The 23743-nt window shown below is 42.2% G+C and overlaps 1 protein-coding gene across 2 annotated transcripts; it reads left to right on the top strand.

Annotated features, from left to right (window-relative positions):
- Nucleotides 1-4870: 4870 nt before the first annotated feature.
- On the top strand, nt 4871-19446 carry LOC115155704 (WD repeat and FYVE domain-containing protein 2). Of its 2 annotated transcripts, none has more exons than XR_003868113.1 (12): nt 4871-5150; nt 8221-8288; nt 9893-9966; nt 10514-10568; nt 10891-11041; nt 12399-12511; nt 13290-13416; nt 14418-14573; nt 15220-15321; nt 15883-16013; nt 16132-16240; nt 16541-19446. XR_003868113.1 is itself a non-coding variant. In XM_029702601.1 (12 exons), the coding sequence occupies exons 1-12, from the start codon at nt 5014-5016 to the stop codon at nt 16568-16570; spliced, it is 1203 nt and encodes a 400-aa protein (XP_029558461.1). In that variant the 5' UTR covers nt 4871-5013; the 3' UTR covers nt 16571-19446. The 2 variants fall into 2 exon arrangements, 1 of the variants encoding a protein (XP_029558461.1); XM_029702601.1 differs by having other exon boundaries at nt 14418-14523.
- Nucleotides 19447-23743: the final 4297 nt, after the last annotated feature.

Here is a 23743-nt window from a genome sequence, read left to right as displayed (position 1 = left end):
ATAAATGCCAGATCGCTTTTTGTTTCCTGGCAGAGAGAGACTGCTTCAAAGACTATCATGACACGCACAAGCTATGGTGAAAGTGAAATCTAATCATCTACACCTGGGATGTAATACGAACACGAATGCCATTTGTAAATAGTTCAGCTTTTTTCTAATTTTGCACATTTTTATGTGTAACTAAGTTTGTGTTTGAGACATTTCTATAAATGTTTTAATATATTGTATGTCTGTTGCTTTTATATTGTTTTTGTTAACAGTTCATTTCTATGTGGGACCAATACATTGGACATGCCTAGGCTAAACGTTCAGGCACTTTGGAGAGGTTGGAAAAAAACACTTATCCTCTGTATGTCCCCCGACACCACCACAATGTTTGAGAGATGTTGGTGTTGTAATTTTTTTTAATAGTGAACAAAACTTTTAGCCACATCCAGTGTGCAAAAACAGTGCAGTTACCATATTCGGACTCTTTGGAGAGGTTGAAAAGACACTTGAATGTACCCTGTATACCCCATAACACCGCCACAATGTGTGAGTGAGATTGATATGTTAGAAATTGTGTTTTTATACTGAACAAATAGCATTTAGGGATTGCAAATATGTAATGGCACTTGAATTATCTAATTTACAGACACATGCCACTTTGGAAAGTTTTAGGGACACTTGGAAATGTCCCGTGACCACACCTGACATCACTTACTTAAACATCTGCCAATTTCTAGTTATCAATCCCATTTTTTTCTGATGTTGTTCACATGTTGTGGAAGCCATCTGCTTTCAGCTCTAGTCATCAATAATTCTCTTATATCTTGTCAATAAAAGATTACTTTAAAAATAAAAAAAATTCAACGGTTATTATGTATTCTGAACTATGTAACTCCTATCTTCTGATCATTTCCTTAATCTCCCAGATGTCGTCTTTCCAAATATTCCAAGTTTTTGCATGTCAGTATCATGTAATTACACATGAATAGCAGTTACTTTTGGGTATGTCTATTTAGGGTGTCTGAATTTAAGTATTCAGGTATGTGGTCTGATGAGGCCAACGTGGAAGAGACATGTTGAGCATATTGAAATTAAGTGTAGGAAGGTGCTGAACCTCATGAGGGCAGTGGCAGGATATGATTAGGGGTCGGATAGACAAACATGGTTGTATATGTACCAGGCATTGATCAGGTAATCTTTGGATTATGGGTGCTTTGTATATCAATCGGCAGCCATAACGCTACTACAGCTCCTGGATAGCATACAGTCAAGGGCCCTGAGGTTGTCTGTGGGTGCATTCAGGACGACACCTGTTGAGGCAGTGCAGGTGGATAGTGGGGAACTGCCACTGCGTATAAGGTGTGACAAACTTGCATTAGCGTACTGGGTGAGGTTGAAAGGGAGTTCAGAAGGACATCCTGCAGTCAAGGTAACTGGGGGAATGCTGGGTGTGAGGAGTGGATAAGCAGAGGGCGTACGCAGGGGCGGAAATCCCGGGGGGGACACGACCCCCCCATCCTGGGAAAAATATGATTTGTATATCACTGAAACATAACTATGTAATTTAAATAATGTTAATAATATGCAATGAAAGCAATTGTGCTGATTTATAGACACTTAATAGCGCGTTTTTAAGTTTCAAAAGTTTGCGACCCCCCCCACCCTTTGCCTCACAATGGTTCGTTGCAAAAGCTAAATTGTTGCAAGGGAACATTTATTTATTTTATTTCACCTTTATTTAACCCGGGTAGCAAAGATTATAGCAAACACCACTGAAACTGAATTGGTGCTCGCTAGCTTTGCAAATTCAGCTATTGTTGGAAGCCAGCCAATATGAAACAAACTATTAAAATGACAAAAGGTTGCAGCATATGTTGTGTAAATGGTGAACTCATACAGCTGTCAACTCTTGTCATTTTAATCCGTTTCACATTTGCTAGCTACCTTTTAGATCGAAGCCCAAATAGAATGATTGAAGATGATAGAAGCCCATCTCCTACTGTAAATAACCTACACACTGTGTGTGTAGCCAGCCAGCCAGGTAGAAAAATGGCAGAAAAATAAAAGACGGACATCAAGAGTATTTTTCAATACACCAAAACGCATCGTAAGAACCCTAGTAGCCTAATATCTCAAAGACTGATAAAATGTTCATAAGAAAGAAATGAAATTCTAATGGAAATGTTTCACAATGATGTCATTAGGCAGAGCAGGCAACAGATGGCACACAGACAGCAGAGTTGGGGACAGATATGCAGGGACAGACTGGCAGAGACAGGGAGTCTCAGGTAAGTTTGTTGAGTCTTTGTTTGGCAACATTATGAAAGGTTCTCAATTTTTTTGACTTCTAAAATAGGAACATAATTGGAAAATGCCATGGATACCCCCACTCTCAACTTAAACTGGTGACTGAACTAAGATTTGTTAAAGGCAATGGTATTGCTGTTGTGATTAGTTGTGTAGTTTTGGGTACCGGTAGTTAGGAGTACGGCAAACACCTTATTTCTTTGGTTCCTCAATATACATTTACCATATTACAATGTAGGCTATGTGTTACAGCACTACTTTTGGTGTCCCCCTCAGGAATTGCTCTTGAGAAAATTTCATGTAATTGTCCCCTCCAAAGTTGATATCAGATTTTCACCCCTGGGCGTACGGGTGGACAATCGGGCAGAAGGTGGTAGAATATGGACTGGGGGAGAGAGAGAGAGGGCTGGCAATTGCATTGGGTTACATTCCTCTGGCTGTTTCTGAAACCAAGTGTAATGTGGACATGATTGAGGGCAGGAGAGAATGGGGTGAGGACGTGAGACTGTGGGTAGAGAGATACCTTTGGTCATGTGGTGTATGTGGACACCTGCTCGTCGAACATATCATTTCAAAAATATGGGCATTAATATGGAGTTGGTACCCCCTTTGTTATAGAAGCAATCTTCATTCTTCTGGGAAAGCGTTCCAATAGATATTGACTATCAGGAACATTGCTGCGGGGACTTGCTTCCATTCAGCCACAAGAGCGTTAGTGAGGTCAGGCACTGATGTTGGGTGATTTAGGCCTGACTCACAGTCGGTGTTCCAATTCATCCCAAAGGTGTTCAATGGGGTTGAGGACAGGGTTCTGTGCAGGCCAGTCAAGTTCTTACACACCGATCTTGACAAGTATGGACCTCACTTTGTGCACGGGGCATTGTCATGCTGAAACAGGAAAGGGCCTTCCCCAAACTGTTGCAATGAAGTTGGAAGCACAGAATCATCTAGAATGTCATTGTATGTTGTAGTGTTAAGATTTCCCTTCACTGGAATTAAGGGGCCTAGCCCAAACCATGAAAAACAGCCCCAAAACATTATTCCTCCTCCGCCAAACCCAAATTAATCTGTCAGACTGCCAGATGGTGAAGCATGATTCATCCCTCCAGAGAACGGGTTTCCACTGCTCCAGAGTCCAAGGGTGGCAATCTTTATACGACTCCAGCCGGCACTTGGCATTGTGCATGGTGATCTTAGGCTTGTGTTCGTCTGCTTGACCATGGAAACCCATTTCACAAAGCTCCCGATGAACAGTTGTGCTGACGTTGTTTCCAGAGGACAGATGATTTTTACATACTTCAGCACTCGGCTGTCCCGTTCTGTGAGCTTGTGTGGCCTACAACTTTGTGGCTGAGCCATTGTTGCTCCTAGATGTTTCCACTTCACAATAACAGCACTTACAGTTCACCGGGGCAGCTCTAGGTGGGCAGAAACGTTACAAACTGACTTGTTGGAAAGGTGGCATCCTATGATGGCACCACTGAGCTCTTCAGTAAGGCCATTCTACTACCAATGTTTGTCAAGGGAGATTGCATGGCTGTGTGCTCAATTTTTTTTTATACCTGTCAGCAATGGGTGTGGATGAAATTGCTGAATTCACTCATTTGGAGGGATGTCCACATACCTTTGTGTATATATAGTGTATATAGATATTTGTTTTTATTTGTTTTTAAGGATATATACAGATGGTTCAAAGGATTCAGTCAGTGGTAGGGTGGGGTTGTAACAGTGTAGGTTCCATCCCTCTCTTCGCCCCAACCTGGGCTCGAACCAGGGACCCTTGCACACATCAACAACTGACACCCACGAAGCATCGTTACCCATCGCGCCACAAGAGCCACGGCCCTTGCAACGCAAGGGGAAACCCTACTTCAAGTCTCAGAGAGAGTGACGTCCCCGATTGAAACGCTATTAGCGCGCACCACCGCTAACTAACTAGCCATTTCACATCGGTTACAGGGGCAGGGGTGTATATCCCAGATTTCAATGTTAGAGTATGTAAGCGGTTAACTGATTGTGTCAATGTATGTGGCCGAGTTCATGGCCGCTCAGTGGTGATCTGCTCTGATTAGGCTGCAGTGTCGAGTAGTGTATAGACGAGCAGGTCGGTTAGGGGAGACTTATTTGTGGAGATGGTGGTGCTGTTAATGGGATTGAAGAGGATGGGAGTGGTGGTAAGCTTTTGCTGGGTTCCCACCTATGAGGGTGTGGAGGGTAATGAGAAGGCCAATGTGGTGGCTAAGAGTGCTGTGAGGAGAGAGGGGTCGATATTCAGGTCCCGCTTGGCCGCAGGGAAGTCAAGTCCTTGATCTGGGAAAAAAGGGCTTGATCTTTGGCAAAGGGAGTGGGGATGATAGTATTAAGGGGATGCACTTTTATCACTTGCACCGGTCAGCAAAGGAAGAGGTGGTGTCTAGGGATCTTTCACTTAGAGTAAGAGGAATAATGAAGATAATTTAATGTAGGTAGGCCATGACTGGCGTTACACTCCAGTACAGTAGGTGGCGGTGTTAATACTTTAACGTTGGATGCGATCTGCCAACCCAATCCCAAAGAACAACGCCGTGGTCAGCTGACGAGCAGCGTCTTTGGCTGTCACAACACACGATATGCCGTGTTCAAAGTGCTGCTACAATCTCTAACACTTCTGCGGCTCGACTAGGGTGTTATGTTACGGATAGCCAAAACCAGCGAAGCAGCTAGGCCTATACCTCCGGAATGGCGGCACAAATACAACCCAAACCGCAGACTCGGACTCCTGTTCTGCTCAACAAAATAGAGGCTTCCCAAGATGTTGTAAACACGGCGGTCATAATTCCAAAGGAGGACGGGGTGATCAGCGTCTCCGAGGACAGGTAGGATCATACTGTTTGAGACCATGTCAAATATGTGACTACAGTAGGTAAAATGTAATATTACAGATTGTGCACTATTTATAGCACCGCAAACATGTACTGGCACTATAAGCTCCCTATCGTCATCATGGCTGGCGTTAAAACTGAGACAAATTACCCTCTTTTCACGCCACTAAGATACGAAGTCATTTTCGTAGCAGGTTAGGAGAGCATTTTCTCCAGCCCTAAACCAAACCATAAACTCAGTATCCTAACTGAGGAACGCGAAACTCCGTTCTTACTTCGAGACCGAGTTGAGTATTGATAACTAGTTGCGCCATCTGTTAGCAATAACAATGCGTCACCATCAGTCGATACTTGTAAAAATGTAAGTTCTGATAACTGTTAGGCCTGCCTGTACCTATAATTGCGGTCTTTCCGCGGGGTTCTGAAATTCATACTTGTCATGACTTTTTTCAAATACATCCACCGACTTATGAGGAAAAGGTCGGTGGTTTTATTCACTAAAAGTATGAACCCCACAGGTGTACAGGACAAGCATAGGTACAATATTTTTCAGAATGTACATTTTTACAAGTATCGACAGGTGGTGACTCAATGTTGCTAACAAATCGCGCGACCAGTTATCGCTACTCAACTCCGCCTCGATATAAGCGAACGGAGATGAGCGTTCCTCCGCTCTCTTCCAACCTGCAGCATAAATTCTCATAACCTGTTATGAAAAAGTGACGTCGGTAACGAAGTGGTGTGAAAATAGTTTTCTTAACTAAAAGACGCAGAGATTGAAACTCAGCAAAAAAAAAGAAACGTCCTCTCACTGTCAACTGCGTTTATTTCCAGCAAACTTAACATGTGTAAATATTTGTATGAACATAAGATTCAACAACTGAGACATAAACTGAACAAGTTCCACAGGCATGTGACTGACAGAAATTTTATGTGCCCCTGAACAAAAGGGGGGGGGGGTCAAAATCAAAAGTAACAGTATCTGGTGTGGCCACCAGCTGCATTAAGTACTGCAGTGCATCTCCTCCTCATGGACTGCACCAGATTTGCCAGTTCTTGCTGTGAGATGTTACCCCACTCTTCCACCAATGCACCTGCAAGTTCCCGGACATTTCTGGGGGGGAATGGCCCTAGCCTTCACCCTCAGATCCAACAGGTCCCAGACTTGCTCAATGGGATTGAGATCCGGGCTCTTCGCTGGCCATGGCAGAACACTGACATTCCTGTCTTGCGGGAAATCACGCACAGATTGAGCAGTATGGCTGGTGGCATTGTCATGCTGGAGGGTCATGTCAGGATGAGCCTGCAGGAAGGGTACCACATGAGGGAGGATGTCTTCCCTGTAATGCACAGCGTTAAGATTGCCTGCAATGACAACAAGCTCAGTCCGATGATGCTGTGACACACCGTCCCAGACCATGATGGACCCTCCACCTCCAAATCGATCCCGCTCCAGAGTACAGGCCTCGGTGTAACGCTCATTCCTTCGACGATAAACGCGAATCCGACCATCACCCCTGGTGAGACAATACCGCAACTCATCAGTGAAGAGCACTTTTTGCCAGTCCTTTCTGGTCCTGCGACGGTGGGTTTGTGCCCATAGGTGACGTTGTTGCCGGTGTTTGGTGAGGACCTGCCTTACAACAGGCCTACAAGCCCTCAGTCCAGCCTCTCTCAGCCTATTGCGGACAGTCTGAGCATTGATGGAAGCATTGTGCGTTCCTGGTGGAACTCGGGCAGTTGTTGTTGCCATCCTGTACCTATCCCGCAGGTGTGATGTTTGGATGTACCGACCCTGTGCAGGTGTTGTTACACGTGGTCTGCCACTGCAAGAACGATCAGCTGTCCGTCCTGTTCCCCTGTAGCGCTGTCTTAGGCGTCTCATAGTACGGACATTGCCATTTATTGCCCTGGCCACGTCTGCAGTCGTCATGCCTCCTTGCAGCATGCCTAACATGCTGACCAGACCGGACACGTCACATGGGCGTGCGTTGCAAAATAAATTTAGAAATCCATGTTATTCAATTATTGCACCCACACTGCTTACGCGCGCCAACAAACGTCTGCGATGCCAAGGGCTAAAATAGAACTCCTTTCTATTTCTGACGCAGATCGCTCTGAAAGTCCTGCCTCTCCCATCTCCTCATTGGTTTATAGAAGCAGGTACCCACGTGCCATCTCCTCATTGGTTATACCCACGTGGGTGATTGAAAGACGAACTGTTTTGCCGGTCGTCGTGGTAATACTATGAATGTTTAGATGCCGATCACCATATAAGTTCAAAGATGAAAAAGCCTGGAAGGAGAAGAGATGACTAGAAACGATTCGGTTGGCCGTTTTATGTGCATTAATTGTCGGCGTAGAGGACCTTGTGCATTTCAGGTAAAATAACAACCTAATGTTTATATCCCAGGACAAATTAGCTCGCAACAGCAAGCTAGCTAAATAGGACAAATTAGCTAGCAAGTGCAAGCTAACTAGCTAAATTACCATACATGTTTAATGCTTTTCGACCTGTCCCCAAATTAATATAATTGGTTGAGTTTGTTTTGATATTTTAACCTGCGTGTTGTGATCGCGTTTGGTGTGGGGGGACAAAATACATTTATGCACGATGGCGCACGCGCTCAGTCGGTTTGGGTTTCGAGTTAGGCACATTCACGCAGATGAGCAGGGACCCTGGGCATCTTAGTTTTGGTGTTTTTCAGAGTTCGTTGAATGGCCTCTTTAGTGTCCTAACTGTGACCTTAATTGCCTACCGTCTGTCTGTAAGCTGTTAGTGTCTTAACGACCCTTCCACAGGTGCATGTTCATACATTTTTATGGTTCATTGAACAAGCATGGGAAACAGTGTTAAAACCCTTTACAATGAAGATCTGTGAAGTTATTTGGATTTTTACGAATTATCTTTGGAAGCAGGGTCCTGAAAAAGGGAGATTTCTTTTTTGCTGAATTTATTATATGCTACTTTATTTTAGTCAATACCTCTCTGACATGGTGGTGCCTACGGCAGTTTGATAGTCCCGACCAATACATAACCAGAATGGCTTTATGTGACCCGCAGGACAATCCGGATATGGCTGAAGAGAGACAGTGGCCAGTACTGGCCCAGCGTTTACCACACAATGCCAGGTGAGTCATCACCTCTCATGACTTACTGGGCGATTCCACGCCAGCAGGAGTGGAAAATATGTTTGGTATCTCAGATTGTTCAGGCAATTCTCACGTTAGAACTTCATTGGGAGGAAGTATGTTTAATATGTTTTTTTACACTTATATTCCAAACCATTTTTGGGGAAAATCATGATGACATTTTGCCATTTTAGGTCCTTTTTTGACCTATACATGCCTCCTGTAAGACTTTGTCGTTATACTCCTTTATAGTGTGCTCTAACACATGGAGTATGTCTAGAATCTGAAATGCAAATCTTCACATTAATTTATTAAACATAACATGAACATCTCAAAAGTACCCTTTTTGATTTAGTTCATTTTAAGACATATTGTTTGGAACAATATACTATATAAGTGCATAACATTTCCAGTGGGCCTTGACTTTTTCCACATTTTGTTACGTTACAGCCTTTTTCTAAAATTGATTAAATCATTTTTTTCCCTCATCAACTACACACAATACCCCATAATGACAAAGCAAAACGTTTTAAGTTTTTATGCATCTAAACTGAAATCACATTTACATAAGTATTCAGACCATTTACTCAGTACTTTGTTGAAACACCTTTGGCAGTGATTACAGCCTAGAGTCTTCTTGGGTATGACGCTACAAGCTTGGCACACCTGTATTTGGGGAGTTTCTCCCATTCTTCTCTGCAGATCCTCTCAAGCTCTGTCAGATTGGATGGGGAGCGTCACTGCACAGCTTTTTTCAGGTCTCTCCAGAGATGTTTGATTGGGTTCGAGTCCGGGCTCTGGCTGGGCTACTCAAGGACATTGAGACTTGTCCTGAAGCCACTCCTGTGTTGTCTTGGCAGTGTGCTTAGGGTCATTGTCCTGTTGGAAGGTGAACCTTCACCCCAGTCTGAGGTCCTGAGCGCTCTGGAGCAGGTTTTCATCAAGGATCTCTGTACTTTTCCCCGTTCATCTTTCCCTCGATCCCGACTAGTCTCCCAGTATGCTGCCATCACCATACTTCACCGTAGGGATGGTGACAGGTTTCCTCCAGATGTGACGATTGGCATTCAGGCCAAAGAGTTCAATCTTTATTTCATCAGACCAGAGAATTTTGTTTCTCATGGTCGGAGTGTCCTTTGGGTGCCTTTTGGCAAACTTCAAGCTGGCTTTCATGTGCCTTTTACTGAGGAGTGGCTTCCATCTGGCCACTCTACCATAAAGGCCTGGGCTTTTAATGAATTGGTGCATTGTGCCTGGCAGCCTTTTAAGTTGTAAATGCATTCCAAATTGTGATTCCTAGAGATAAGCCTATGCATGTGCCTGTCTGGAAAGGCTTTCTTAAGTCATTCAGGAAGTCACCACCCTCTTCAGTTCCATTTCCTAAAGTGTACTGCAAGTAATCATCTTAATTTTGACATGTTCCCTACTTCCCTTGTTTTTTCTTTCTGCATGTTGTGCAAGACACTTTAATTCCATCATGTAGTCACTAGCCCAGTCAGTGATTTTCCCCTCAAAGCACATTGCAATGGCACTGGAGAGTGGAGACACCCCACACTTGTATATGTTGCAGACATTTTCTTACTTTATTTCCTTTCTCTTCCTAGATTCTTGCTCCTGTATGTCCTTTAACCCAGAGACCAGAAGGCTGTCTATGGGTATGGAGAATGGAACCATCTCCGTAAGTGACTGTTTCTGTTGTCTAAGATACACTCATGATTGGGCGTCGTACTTTTATACCAAGCATCCAGCCTTATCCCCCAGTCAAGCCTGATACACATACCAAAACCCATACCCCAGGGCCAGATTGGGTCATGATTTCATGTTTAACATTTAGCAGGTCACTAAGTAGCTAGCTACTGTCTCTTGGTCTCGCGCTCTTTCGCACTGACTCTTTGCTTCTCCATACACCAGCACTGATCAATACTGCCAGAGGGGTTGCATCTCTGAGTAACCTAATCTTCCGCATGATTGGTTAAGCAGTTAGGTGTATCAATCAACACAGGGATACTAAATATGTCTATATACAGGAGGTGTAGATCTGGGTTTCTGTATGGGATTCATAGCCTAAAACTAACATGGATATACTTTGCTAAACCTAAGCTCTTCCTTTTGAGTCAGGTAATTTCAAGCGTTGTGTAATTTTGACCTAAAAGTATGTCCATATCAAAGAAATACTGTGCTTTCTCTTGGGAAAACCAGTGAGTGACATACTTTCTGTGTTTCAGGAGTTCATCCTGTCAGAAGACTACAACAAGATGACCCCGGCACAGACCTACCAGGGTGAGATGGGAAGTGTGGCCACAGGCTGTGTTCTTTATGTGACTCAGCTGACTCTGGTCAATGGCAGGAAGGGATGAAACATGGCAAAATAATGGATTTTTTTTCTATTGATGGTGCTTTGGTTGGTTTTTAGCTACAAGGCCTCTAAAAGCAATGCACTAATATTGAGCTTCCTGCCAACAGTTCTACTGTACGACTGCCATCTTGTCTGTTTTTATCCATTTTAAAGGATGCAAAGAACACCAATCCGTTTACTTTTTGACTATGTACAGTATATGACCAGTATTATTTTGTTTATTATCATGACATTGTTCTGTGTCAGCCCACCAGGGCAGAGTGACAGTGGTGCTGTTTGTGTTGGAGATGGAGTGGGTCCTCAGTACAGGACAGGACAAGAACTTCACCTGGCACTGCTCTGAGAGTGGAACACAGCTGGGGCTATACCGCACCACCGCCTGGGTCTCTGGACTGCAGTATCCTTCATCTTTTACAAACCACATTTCTCTATTCTATTTTATTCTAGTCATTCTATTCCATTCACATGCTGTTAGTGATGGGGTTAAAAAATCACTACAGTTACATATCGCAATATTATTTTTGGATGATATTTGATTCCAAGTATCAATTTGTAAAAAATAATAAAGATTTAAAATAATAATAATATGCTACTGTAGGTAGCGTTAGCTCTAGTTGCTCTAGTTGCTATGAAGCAAATATCTTAACAAGTACTACCTGTGTGTGAAGTCTAAAGCCACAGACAACATTTCAAGTGGTAACAGCACTCGACTGTCTCCTTCACCTCAAACAAGTATATATTTGAGGCGCTATGGGAGGATATGGCCCTCTTGCGCTTTCTCCTACGATGCAGTAGACCAGAGAGGGAGCCAGGTAAGCGTTCCAGTAGCTTTTCTTAACTGGGAACGCCAACGATAGCCTTCAGTCATGCGGCCCAAGGCAATGGCCCGGGAAATTTCTGTAATGGCAAGATATAAGGTTTGGGTCCACTCCTCTGTGGTGGACTCTCGATATCAACTAGCTCTGTGAGGTCTTGAGACTGACTTATGCTTCAAAGACAGGGATAAACAATTCCAATGTTAAGTACAACAAATAATTTTTTCGGATTTCTTCCTGACATACATATGGCAGCCATTTTGTTTGTTTTGGCTTTGTATACCTTTTTATAAACCCAGAGAAGTCATTATTACATTTGTACATAGATTTTTCTATTGTGTTATTGACTGTATGTTTGTTTATTCCATGTGTAACTGTTGTTTTTGTCGCACTGCTTTGCTTTATCTTTGCCCAGTCGCAGTTGTAAATGAGAACTTGTTCTCAACTGGTCTACCTGGTTAAATATTTTTATTTTTTATGTTATTCAAAATTCTTGACATGAAGGAACTACTTGGAATGTGTTTTTTCTTTAGTATGTCATCCAGCAAATGTTTCTAAACAACCACGGTTTCGTGTTCTGAGAAGATTTGTCTTATTGTTTTCTCTCTCTTGATTGCTTTTATTTATCCTTCTAGCCTCTCACTGAAAGGTCTCTCTTGAGCTCAGAGACTAAATACATATGATTTTGTAGCTAATGAACAGTTAACTGTGGTGTAAGTTTTTACTGATGTGGGTTGTTTTTTGTTAGTAATTTAAGAGGTGTAAGGCAGTCAGTCCTTCACTGAATAGAATGAACCACATACAGATCAGATACGAGTAGGTTTCAACCAGGAAACACTGATTGAATAGAATAAATAGTGTGTGCAAATCCGTGAAGTTGCTCAGATGCAAACAGTTCAGTTAAACGATCATTGCCATCCTTGACCCTGCCCCTCCCAGGTTCGATGTGGAGACGAGGCACGCCTTTGTGGGCGACTACTCTGGTCAGGTGACCATCCTCAAGCTGGAGCTGGACAGCTGTAGTCTGGTCACCACCTTTAAAGGACACACAGGTATTACTACTACACCCCATGTTGCAAAACAACACTCGTCCCCTACCCCCTAGTACCCCATCCTCCCCCAGCCTTGAAACACCACCATTTGGGACTACTCCATTGGTTCCAATATGCAGAGGAAGCAAAATAAAGTGCCCCTGAATATTTGAAAGAAAACACACATACTATTTTAAACCCATGGAGATTTTATAAATCGGTCTACTACCACTGTTTATTTCCATGTTTTCACCCTAACTGACCGTCCCTCCTGGCCACTCGGCCACCTGCCAGCAGTGACAGAGGTAGTGTGGGACATTGTACACTCCAGAGGACAACACTCACAGCTATTTATGAACTCTCTGTTCTGATCTGGGGTCAGTTGTTTTAGCACTCTCACATCTCCTACTTCCTATATTGACAGAAGAGCGTGTGACTGACAATGCTGCTGACAGCACCACTATTCCAGGCCTATCTGTTATCAGTGGGGTTACACATGTTTGTCATTATGCAAATATCTGCCGGTGAAAAGCACTGGAACATATTTCTCTTTGAATTAGACACAAGGGGGTGCTCAAGCATGGCTCAAGATGGATGAATTTTGGTTCATTAAAAGCAAAAGACTTGGCAATTATTGAGAGGTTAGTTAATTTCAACTTGAATTTGCTCTGAGTCACTTTTGTCCACTTTCTAATAATTGAAGCCTTTTAGTTCCTTGTTTTTGTTCCACTTGTCCAGGTCAAGTTTAAGATCCAGTGATGAGCTGAGGAATGTGTGTTTTGTGTTCTGCTGTCTTTAGGCAATGTGACAGCTCTGTGTTGGGACCCAGTCCAGAGAGTGTTGTTCTCCGGCAGCTCAGATCACTCCATCATCATGTGGGACATCGGGGGACGCAAAGGCACCGCTATTGAACTTCAGGGACACAAGTAAGATTCACACACTGAACCTCAACAGAGTCCTCCAATACAGTCTTCAAATGTCTCCATTGTAGTATTAAAACCCCCATTATAAACTGCGTGGTTCGCGTCGGGAATTCTGATTGGCTGACAGCTGTGGTATATCAGACTGTATATTTCTACTGCTCTAATTTCGTTGGTAACCAGTTTATAATAGCAATAAGGCACCTCGGGGGTTTGTGGTATATGCCCAATATACCACGGCTTAGGACTGTATCCAGGCGCTCCGCGTTGCGCATAAGAACAGCCCTTAGCCGTGGTATATTGGGCATATACCACACCCCTCGTGCCTTTTTGCTTAAATATATTAAAGGTCCAATGCAGTCGTTTTTATCTCAATATCAAATCATTTCTGGATAACAATGAAGTACCTTACTGCGATTTGTTTTCAATTAAAATGGTCAAAAAGAAGCAAAAATAGCTTCTTAGCAAAGAGCAATTTATCAAGCAAGAATTTAGCTAGGACTGTTGAAGTGGTCTGAGTGGGGAGGGGAAAGGGGAAAAGTATCTGTTATTGACAGAGGTTTGGAACACTTCTTATTGGTCTATTAATTAATGATGATGTGATGTCACCAGGCAGGCCAAAATCCATCCCACCAAAATAGGCTGAAATTTCAGGCGGTCTTTTCAAACAGCTCTTACGCGAAAAGGGCTTTATCATAATTTTCACAATTTCACAGTACTATACCAACCTCATAATGTGGAAATGTGTATAAAACCACAGGATACTCACATGTTTGACTGCACTGGGCCTTTGATCATTATGGTAGTCTTAGAAACTGTTGAAATGTCCTTAGTAGTCTCCTTTAGGGCGCTTCATTATCCATAACTCCAGGATGTTTCACGTTCAGTTATGTTGTTGGGAGAGTTGGAAAGTGACTCATGTCCCACCCAAGGATGTCATTGCGGTGGTGGGTAGAATCTACAATATTTCTGTACCACATACTCTTGTGTGTGTGTTAACAATGCAGTGAGAAGGTCCAGGGCCTATGCTACGCGCCACACTCACGTCAGCTGATCTCCTGCAGCTCAGATGGGGGCATCGTCATCTGGAACATGGACGTGACCAGACAGGAGGTGAGGGAGGGATGGACTGATAAAGATGGAGGAGGAAGACACAACCTCAAGTCAGTGAGACGTGCGTGTGTGTGTGAAGTAGACAGGTTGAGTTCCTGGCACATATTGTCACCAGAAGGGGTTCGAAGGTTCACACACATCCCACAAACTTAAGCAACTTGGATGCAATAGGACTGTGAGGGAAGGAGAATGAATGTGCTATGGAGCTAAATCTGCAGTGAGGCCTGAGTGTTGGGCAGGGCTGTGTATAGGATTTGCTGGAGCACAGGGCCGGGTTGTGTCACTCAGACATAAGCACACCTTTCTTCCGTAGAATCCGTCTAGCCCTAGATATGGGCCAGTCACAGCTCTGTGAGTGCATTGTCACCTCTGTCATTGACAGCATGGTATGGCAGAGTGCTTTGTCTGGCTGTTTCTGTCACCATGGAGGGATACCTGAAATGTGAACACGTACAGAGAGAGAATGACAAACTCTGAATGAAATTCAGAATGGTAATGTACTGAATGCAAATTAGTGTTCAGTGTAGACTACCTGTGACTCTGACTGGTTCTTTCTCTCACTTTCGTTATACCTAACCACTGAATCTGGATTAGTTTCCTTTTAAAACTCCTGATAGTTAAAGGTAGGATTGAGTAAGGAAAAGCTGACTAGAGTAGTATTTAGAGTCTGTATTTAACCTGTCTGTGTTCCCTCAGACCCCAGAGTGGCTGGACAGTGATTCGTGTCAGAAGTGTGAGCAGCCATTCTTCTGGAACTTCAAACAGATGTGGGACAGTAAGAAAATTGGCCTGCGACAGGTAAAGTGGGCACCATACTGTCACTGTGGGATATAGTTCACATATTGTCCACAAGAGGGCAGGAGAAAAACGTAGTTAATGTTGTTCCTATAAACGGGTTCGGTCACAAACAATGCTCGCTCTTCAATGGGGCAGAAATTTGTGTTGTGATTCTGGATGGCTAGATAGCTCGCAACAATGACAAGAAGCTGCCATGTGGTGAATCATGGCTCGTTTTAGCTAGTTTTATCTTGTTCTTGATACCATGTCTTGTTTTGACTGATGTACTCTTGTCTGCTAATATGGCCAAAATGTGATGTAGTTGAGAGACAAGTGCTCATTGTGCAAATGTATTTATGTTTTCAATAAACATTGGAGACAAAATGGCCAACCCTGCCTGTTTTACTACAGGTGTAGACTTTACAGTGAACCCCTCTATGGCAATGTGAAATGCAGAAACATAGACCTGGTGTGGCCTCCGCTGTTTGTGACTACATGAGTGAGGGCAAGTGAGATATATGCACATTGGCCTTATCTGTAGGCTGAACCCAAGGCTCAGTGTCTCCTGTCTCCTCTGTCCAGCACCACTGCAGGAAGTGTGGGCAGGCAGTGTGTGGGAAGTGCTCGGCCAAGCGCTCCACCATCCCTCTCATGGGCTTCGAGTTTGAGGTGCGGGTGTGTGACAGCTGCCACGAGTCCATCACGGACGAGGAGTGAGTAACATGCACTCACAAAAAAGCCTTAAATATCATCCTCTGGTCATCACATATAATCCTATACTTTAATTCCCATGGTGATAACACTATTTTGCCCCCTCCCCATGTCTTACAGCCGGGCGCCCACGGCGACATTCCATGACAGCAAACACAGCATAGTTTACATGCACTACGAGCCTACCACGGGCTGGCTACTGACCTCTGGGGCAGACAAGGTCGTCAAGGTGAGACAAACACTATGTCTCTAAGGCAGCGTGTAGATAGGCAGCCCAATTCTGATCTTTTTTCCACTAACAGGTCTTTTGACCAATCACAGATCTTTTCACATCAGATATTTTTCAGAGTTGAGCTGATTGAGGGAAGAACAATTAGTGAGAAAAATATCAGAATCGGATTTGACTGTATAAACGCAGCCTAATACAGGAATGGGAGGCATTAATACAATGACCTTTTAATGACAGTGCATATACACATATGAAGGAGGCATTGTTTCTTTTGTTATACACCTTTGTTTGTGTCAACAGCTCTGGGACATGACTCCAGTGGTGTCCTGAAGGTCATTTTTGATGGAGCTTACATCATGGTGGCCGTCATCCTGAGAGGAGGTGGTAATGTCCACGAGAACAAAAACCACCACAACAATAGCTGAGTAATATCCACAGAACCTAGAAACACCAGGCCTTTCTTGCCTGCCCTTGTCCCTCTTGGTGACTAAATGTGCTGAGGAAGAGCTGTACTCTGGCTCCCGATATGGATGGAAAGATTTGGAATAGAGACGCCTTGAAGAGGACAAAGGTGTGTGTGCTGAATCAGGACTATGAAAGAGCATTTTTTTAGTTTGTTTTATGGATCCCCCTTACCTACAGTATGTCACTCTGGAACAACATTTTGGAACTTCAACTAAAATGTTATTGTGCATACATAGGGAATTATGTTCTTTGGTTTATTATATTTATAACAATGGGTCCATAGTAAAAGGAACTCCGTGTAGGCTACCTGCTGAACAACAAATACAGCTAGTCGGGCAAATATAAAGATTATATTTAAGTGCCTTCCTCTTATCATATTGCACCTCTCACTATGGCAAACAGAAAGCATGAAAAAAGTAGTTTATGAACCAATTGTTAAAATAACGTTGTAAAAAAAATGTACTGGGGTTGTTATGACTATCAGTGAGGTATGTACGGTAGCAAGATGGAATAATCTAAAAGAATCACGAAACTCAAGAAGGTCCCAAAGTTGACCTCCTTACAAGACTCATCCTGTTTGGATTGGCTCTTTGCTTGTTAGCTGCTGTACATAGAAGCAGCAGGTGGAGGGTAGAATAGCCCTGTTTCTGGGTGGACCCTGTTTCAGTTGAGGTGTCAGAAGTGTTCATAGCCTACTGTACATACAGATAACTGCCAAAATAAAGGAACCGCCAACAGTGTCTTAATAGGTCATTGGGCCAACAAGCTGCCAGAACAGCTTCAATGCCCCTTGGCGTAGATTCTAAGTGTCTGGAACTCTTTTGGAGGGATGTGTCACCATTCTTCCACAGGAAATCTGTAATTTGGTGTTTTGTTGATGGTGGTGGTAAAGGCTGTCTCAAGCACCGCTCCAGAATCTCCCATAAGTGTTCAATTGGGTTGAGATATGGTGACTGAGACACACAGTTTAAACCCCCTATGCTCATTTGAGACCCCCCTTTCAAATTCACTAAGATCTCTTCTAACCATGCTAGCCAAAATAATTGGGCAACTGGGCATTTTTGTACATGACCCTAAGCATGATGGGATGTTAATTGCTTAATTAAGTCAGGAACTACATCTGTGTGGAAGCACCTGCATTCAATATACTTTGTATCCCTCTTTTACTCAATTGTTTCCATTTACTTTGGCAGTTACCTATAGCTTATAGGCTATCCTATCATACATACACACAACTGGTGAACAAGTCTACAGGTGGTATCTCACTGTCGGGTAACGGTTGACGACCACAGATGTAGGAGACGTGGAGTAAGACATTTCATTCTTTAGTATTTTTTTCAAATTAATATTGATTTGCTAACTAAAGTTCTTGATTAGGCTTGCCAGTTGAAATGATAAATCGTAAAGAACAAGTTAATACCAATCATCTTTTTATGATTTATTTTTACTCTATTGTAGAGTTATTGAAATGTCACCTACTACTCTTTGGACTTCGGTGGTGGACCAAAACATTATTCACCATGTGTCGTCTCTAGTTTCTATGCACTTCAGTTGTTACGGTTTGATTTCTAAGAGAACAAAATCATAGCTAAGCACTTTTTGTCCAATGCATACACTTACAATATGTTATTATCTACAAATGACACATGGTTGAAGGCTGAAAAGATTTTTCTATTGTGTACGTATAACTGACTGGTGATATGTTAGTGGCTGTGTGTTATGAGTTTATTTATTGCTGTGTGTTACTGTTGCCTCAAAGCTAGACATCTCTCATGTAGCCTACTACACCACACGTGTCAAGGTCATTCTCAAATGTTATTGATGGTTATGATCGGGGTTATCATGGATATAATATAGTTCAAGTTAAGTTCATGCACTGGATTTGCTTTTAGACAGAACCACTATTGTAAAACAACAATCTGTCTGCATGTTGATATTTGGGATATAAAACCTAATTACCCATTGTCATTTTTCACGTACTAGCATGTTGATTTAATAATCAGCGAAGCCACACATCTTGGGCCTAGGCTAATGCATATCTACTGGTGGAGAATGCTCTATCAGGCTCTAATGCTATTTACAGTAGTAGTCAATCACTGGATTAAATAATTATACTATCCCTATTCGTTTCCTCATTTAATGCCCTCTGTACAGTAAAGAACAATATCTGTTATCATTGTTGGTGGTAAAAATGTGTATTAGTTCCATGCTGATTCATACAGCAAGACTAATTTACATTATCTGAATGACTGCCCTAGGATTTGAAATAACTTGATAATAATATTATTAGGTGTGTATTGTAGCCTGGATACCAGTCTGTTTTTCTGCTTATGTCAGCGTTTTGTCATTGGCAACAGTGTTGTTAATACAGAAACTGTCTTGCTCCCAGGCTAGTGCTTCTGTGTGGTGTAGTATGATGCTCACAGGTGGCTGTACTGTGTGTGTGACTCCAGGGGGGGTTTGTCACAAAGCTGGATTTGTTTATCAAAGTAAGGTGGATAAGTCCTTTATCCTGCTTTGTGACATTCTCCTCAGGTCTTGATGTGCGTGGTGTGTCCAAGCAGCACACTAATGAAGATCAGCAGTCCTACAGGAATATCATTACTGCATGTCTCATCCTGGCCCTAAAGCTGATCTGGGAACTGATGTGTTCATATCATTCCATAATTACAGTTCCTCTTGTTGTCCTGCTGCTGATGTACACGTTTGAATTTGATTAAATTGATATGAGGTGACTGAAAGACAGGATCTGTCTCTTTTTCATGTGAATGCTTATGCTTACAGTGGGGGAAAATAGTATTTGATCCCCTGTTGATTTTGTACGTTTGCCCACTTACAAATAAATTATCAGTCTATAATTTTAATGGTAGGTTTATTTGAACAGTGAGAGACAAAATAACAACAAAAAAATGCTATAAAATTATTTTGCATTTTAATGAGGGAAATAAGTATTTCACCCCCTCTCAATCAGAAATATTTCTGGCTCCCAGGTGTCTTTTATACAGGTAACGAGCTGAGATTAGGAGCACACTCTTAAAGGGAGTGCCCCTAACCACAGCTTGTTACCTGTAAAAAAAAGACACCTATCCACAGAAGCAATCAATCAATCATATTCCAAACTCTCCACCATGGCCAGGTCCAGCTATATGGACACTCAATCACTATGGTACTTTTTAATGGTAAATGTACAAACGTGTCTTATGGTGAAATAAGTATAGCCAGTTATAATTGTAATTGCTTAGCAGATAAATATTTTTCTTATCTGGCTCAAAGAGAAGGTATATCCTATCTATTGTTTACAGGAAAGTCATTTAACAATTTTAGATAAAGTTGTGTGGAAAAAGGACTGGGGGGGTGAAATATAGTTCTCCCATGGGCAAAGAAACTCGAAAGGGGTGATGATATTAATTAACAGTCATTTTGATCCGGATGTGCAAATTGTCCAAATAGATCCGCAAGGTAGATGGATGATTTTAAAAATGTTATTGGACCATAAACAGATATGGCTCATTAACCTTTACGGACCAAATAATTATGATCCACACTTCTTTGAAAATATATATATAATAAATGATCAACCCTGCAAGCAATACAATATTCTATTATTATGGTGGTAGATTATAATACTGTTTTAAATACCTCAATGGACCAGAAAGGAAACCACACTACAGACTATCATCCTCATGCTCTTAAGGAAATCATGAATGTCATGGATATATTGGAATTAGTGGATATAGGTTTAATTAGTGGATATAGGCTTAATGATCTATGTTGATATAGGCTTCTCCTGACCTAGGAAAATATACAGTTGAAGGAGGAAGTTTACATACACTTAGGAGTCATTAAAACTCGTTTTTCAACCACTCCACAAATTTCTTGTTAACAAACTATTGTTTTGGCAAGTCGGTTAGGACACCTACTTTGTGCATGAAGCAAATTATTTTTCCAACAATTGTTTACAGACAGATTATTTCACTTATAATTCACTGTATTACAATTCCAGTAGGTCAGAAGTTTACATACACTAAGTTGACTGTGCCTTTAAACAGTTTGGAAATTTCCAGAAAATGATTTGATGGCTTTAGAAGCTTCTGATAGGCTAATTGACATAATTTGAGTCAATTGGAGGTGTACCTGTGGATGTATTTCAAGGCCTACCTTCAAACTCAGTGCCAATTCGCGTGACATCATGGGAAAATCAAAAGAAATCAGCCAAGACCTCAGAAAAAAAATGGTGGACCTCCACAAGTCTGGTTCATCCTTTGGAGCAATTTCCAAATGCCTGAAGGTACCACGATCATCTGTACAAACAATAGTACGCAAGTATAAACACTATTATGGGACCATGCAGCTGTCATACTGCTCAGGAAGGATACGCGTTCTGTCTCCTAAAAATGAACGTACTTTGGTGCGAGAAGTGCAAATCAATCCCAGAACAACAGCAAAGAACCTTGTGAAGATGCTGGAGGAAACAGGTACAAAAGTATCTATATCCACAGTAAAACGAGTCCTATATCGACATAACCTGAAAGGCCACTGTGGTGGATGAATCAGAATTAGTTGGGTAACATAGGTAATTAAGATGTCTTATCTGCATAATATGCTTATGTGATATACTTGTTATTAGAATGTATCCCTTTGGACTTTGGTGTTGGCAGTTGTATTTCTTCCCTCAGCTGGGGCTGAGTCACTTGGGGCCCAGATAGGGGAGAGGTCAGGCTTGTCTTTTACATGTCTCCGGTGCTATGCAGAATATCAGAAAGGGAAGAGGACAGGATGGAACATTGTCTTCATATGTGAATGTGCCTTTACCTATTCTTAAACCATGTGAAGGGATGGCGTGATTAATGGGGAACCAATTACTTGTCTCCACAATGTCTGTGCGCAAGTCACTCCCTCCTTTGGCATTGGGGGGAGGTATATGGCAGTGTCTGGAACCATTGTATGTCCCCTCTGATGTTGCACTTATCCTGGGATAGTGTATGACCTAGAGGCTCACTCCCCTCAGTGAGCTTGTCCAGGAGAGGGGTCAAGAAGGGGTTTTACTTGAGATGGGAGTATCTAGAGTTGACAATTGAGTTATGCAATTGGATGAGTTGGTGTTTTTGTGCTATGAAGTACCAGGAACAAGATTAGAACCTCGTTTTAGGGACCAAACTGAACGATAAATTATAGCGAATGCTATCTGGCTACGGGATACTCCTTTCTCATTATAAAGTCTTCCTTTGTGAACTGTTCCTAATGTCTGTGGTTTGTTATGTCGACTAGGGGGGTGGATCTTTGCTATAGAAGATCTCAGTAGCCATTGTGTTGTCACTCTCAACGGTTCATTAGAAATAGGGAATCGTTGAAAGTCATTGGTATTGCAAAGCTCTTATTATTAAAGATGTAGTTTAAGTATAACTCTGACTGGTGTGTGAAGTTTGTCTCTCCTCATTTGGTAATACAGAAATTAACCACCACACCGCTCAGCAAGGAAGAAGCAACTGCTCCAAAACCGCCATAAAAAAAGCCAGACTAAGGTTTGCAACTGCACTTGGGGACAAATATCATACTTTTTGAAGAAATGTCCTCAGGTCTGATGAAACAAAAATAGAACTGTTTGGCCATAATGACCATCGTTATGTTTGGAGGAAAAGAGGGAGGCTTGCAAGCCGAAGAACACCATCCCAACTGTGAAGCACGGGGGTGGCAGCATCATGTTGTGTGGTGCTTTGCTGCAGGAGGGACTGGTGCACTTCACAAAATAGATGGCATCATGAGGGAGGAAAATTATGTGGATATATTGAAGCAACATCTCAAGACATCAGTCAGGAAGTTAAAGCTTGGTCGGAAAAGGTTCTTCCAAATGGACAATGACCCCAAGCATACTTCCAAAGTTGTGGCAACAAAGTCAAGGTATTGGAGTTGCCGTCAAAGCCCTGACCTCAATCCCATAGAAAATTTATGGACAGAACTGAAAAAGTGTGTGCGAACAAGGAGGCTACAAACCTGACTCAATTACACCAGCTCTGTCAGGAGGAATGGGCCAAAATTCACCCAACTTAATGTGGGAAGCTTGTGGAAGGCTACCCGAAACGTTTGACTCAAGTTAAACAATTTAAAGGGAATGCTACCAAATACTAATTGAGTGTATGTAAACTTCTGACCCACTGGGAATGTGATGAACAAAATAAAATATTCTGACATTTCACATTCTTAAAATAAAATGGTGATCCTAACTGACCTAAAACAGGGAATTTTTACAGGGATTAAATATCAGGAATTGTGAAAAACTGAGTTTAAGTGTATTTGGCTGAGGTGTATGTAAACTTCCGACTTCAACTGTACTGTACATGGCGGAGGCTTAATCAAGATAGTCATCTAGACTTTTTCTTATGTCATTTTCGTTGGCACCAAAAGTTTCAAAAGTGTTGATAGGAGATAGAATGCGGTCGGACCATCAGATAATTGGCATATACATTACTCTTACTGAATTTCCATGTGGTCGAGGATATTGAACATTTAATCAAAGCCTATTATTGCATCAAATGGTTGTTTTATGCAACAGAATAGAGTATTCTGTTAACTATTGTGTGTGTGTTCTACTGAGGATGGGCCTCTGGGAGATAACACTGAAAGGAGAGATTTACGATGTATTTTGGGTGATAAAAACTACAGAGCATTCCAGAGCATGAGTTAATGTTTCTGTTCTATACCATACCAGGGAGAGATGGTACCAGTTTCGAGTCGGAGGGACAGACACTGGTCTCTATGCAATGAAAACTGTTGACACAGCAGATACTGTCTGCTATGTATTACAGGTATCTTTCATACAAATCTTAACCTTGTGACCCATTCTACATATTTGTTGTTCGTCATGTAGGTTGAAAGGGGTGTATCTTGGCTATAAAAGACCTTTGTACTTTTGTCTCAGCGCTCTCAACTAATCATCAGAGAGGGTGATTCGTCGACCAGCCATCGCTATTGCAAAGCTCTCACTAATAAAGATTCAGTTTAAGTATAACTCTTACTTGTGTGATAAGTTTGTCTGTCCTC

This window comes from Salmo trutta, chromosome 20 (genome assembly GCF_901001165.1).
Source record: "Salmo trutta chromosome 20, fSalTru1.1, whole genome shotgun sequence".
In the NCBI taxonomy this organism is placed as follows: Eukaryota; Metazoa; Chordata; class Actinopteri; order Salmoniformes; family Salmonidae; genus Salmo; species Salmo trutta.
This window is presented reverse-complemented; position numbering and strand designations above follow the sequence as displayed.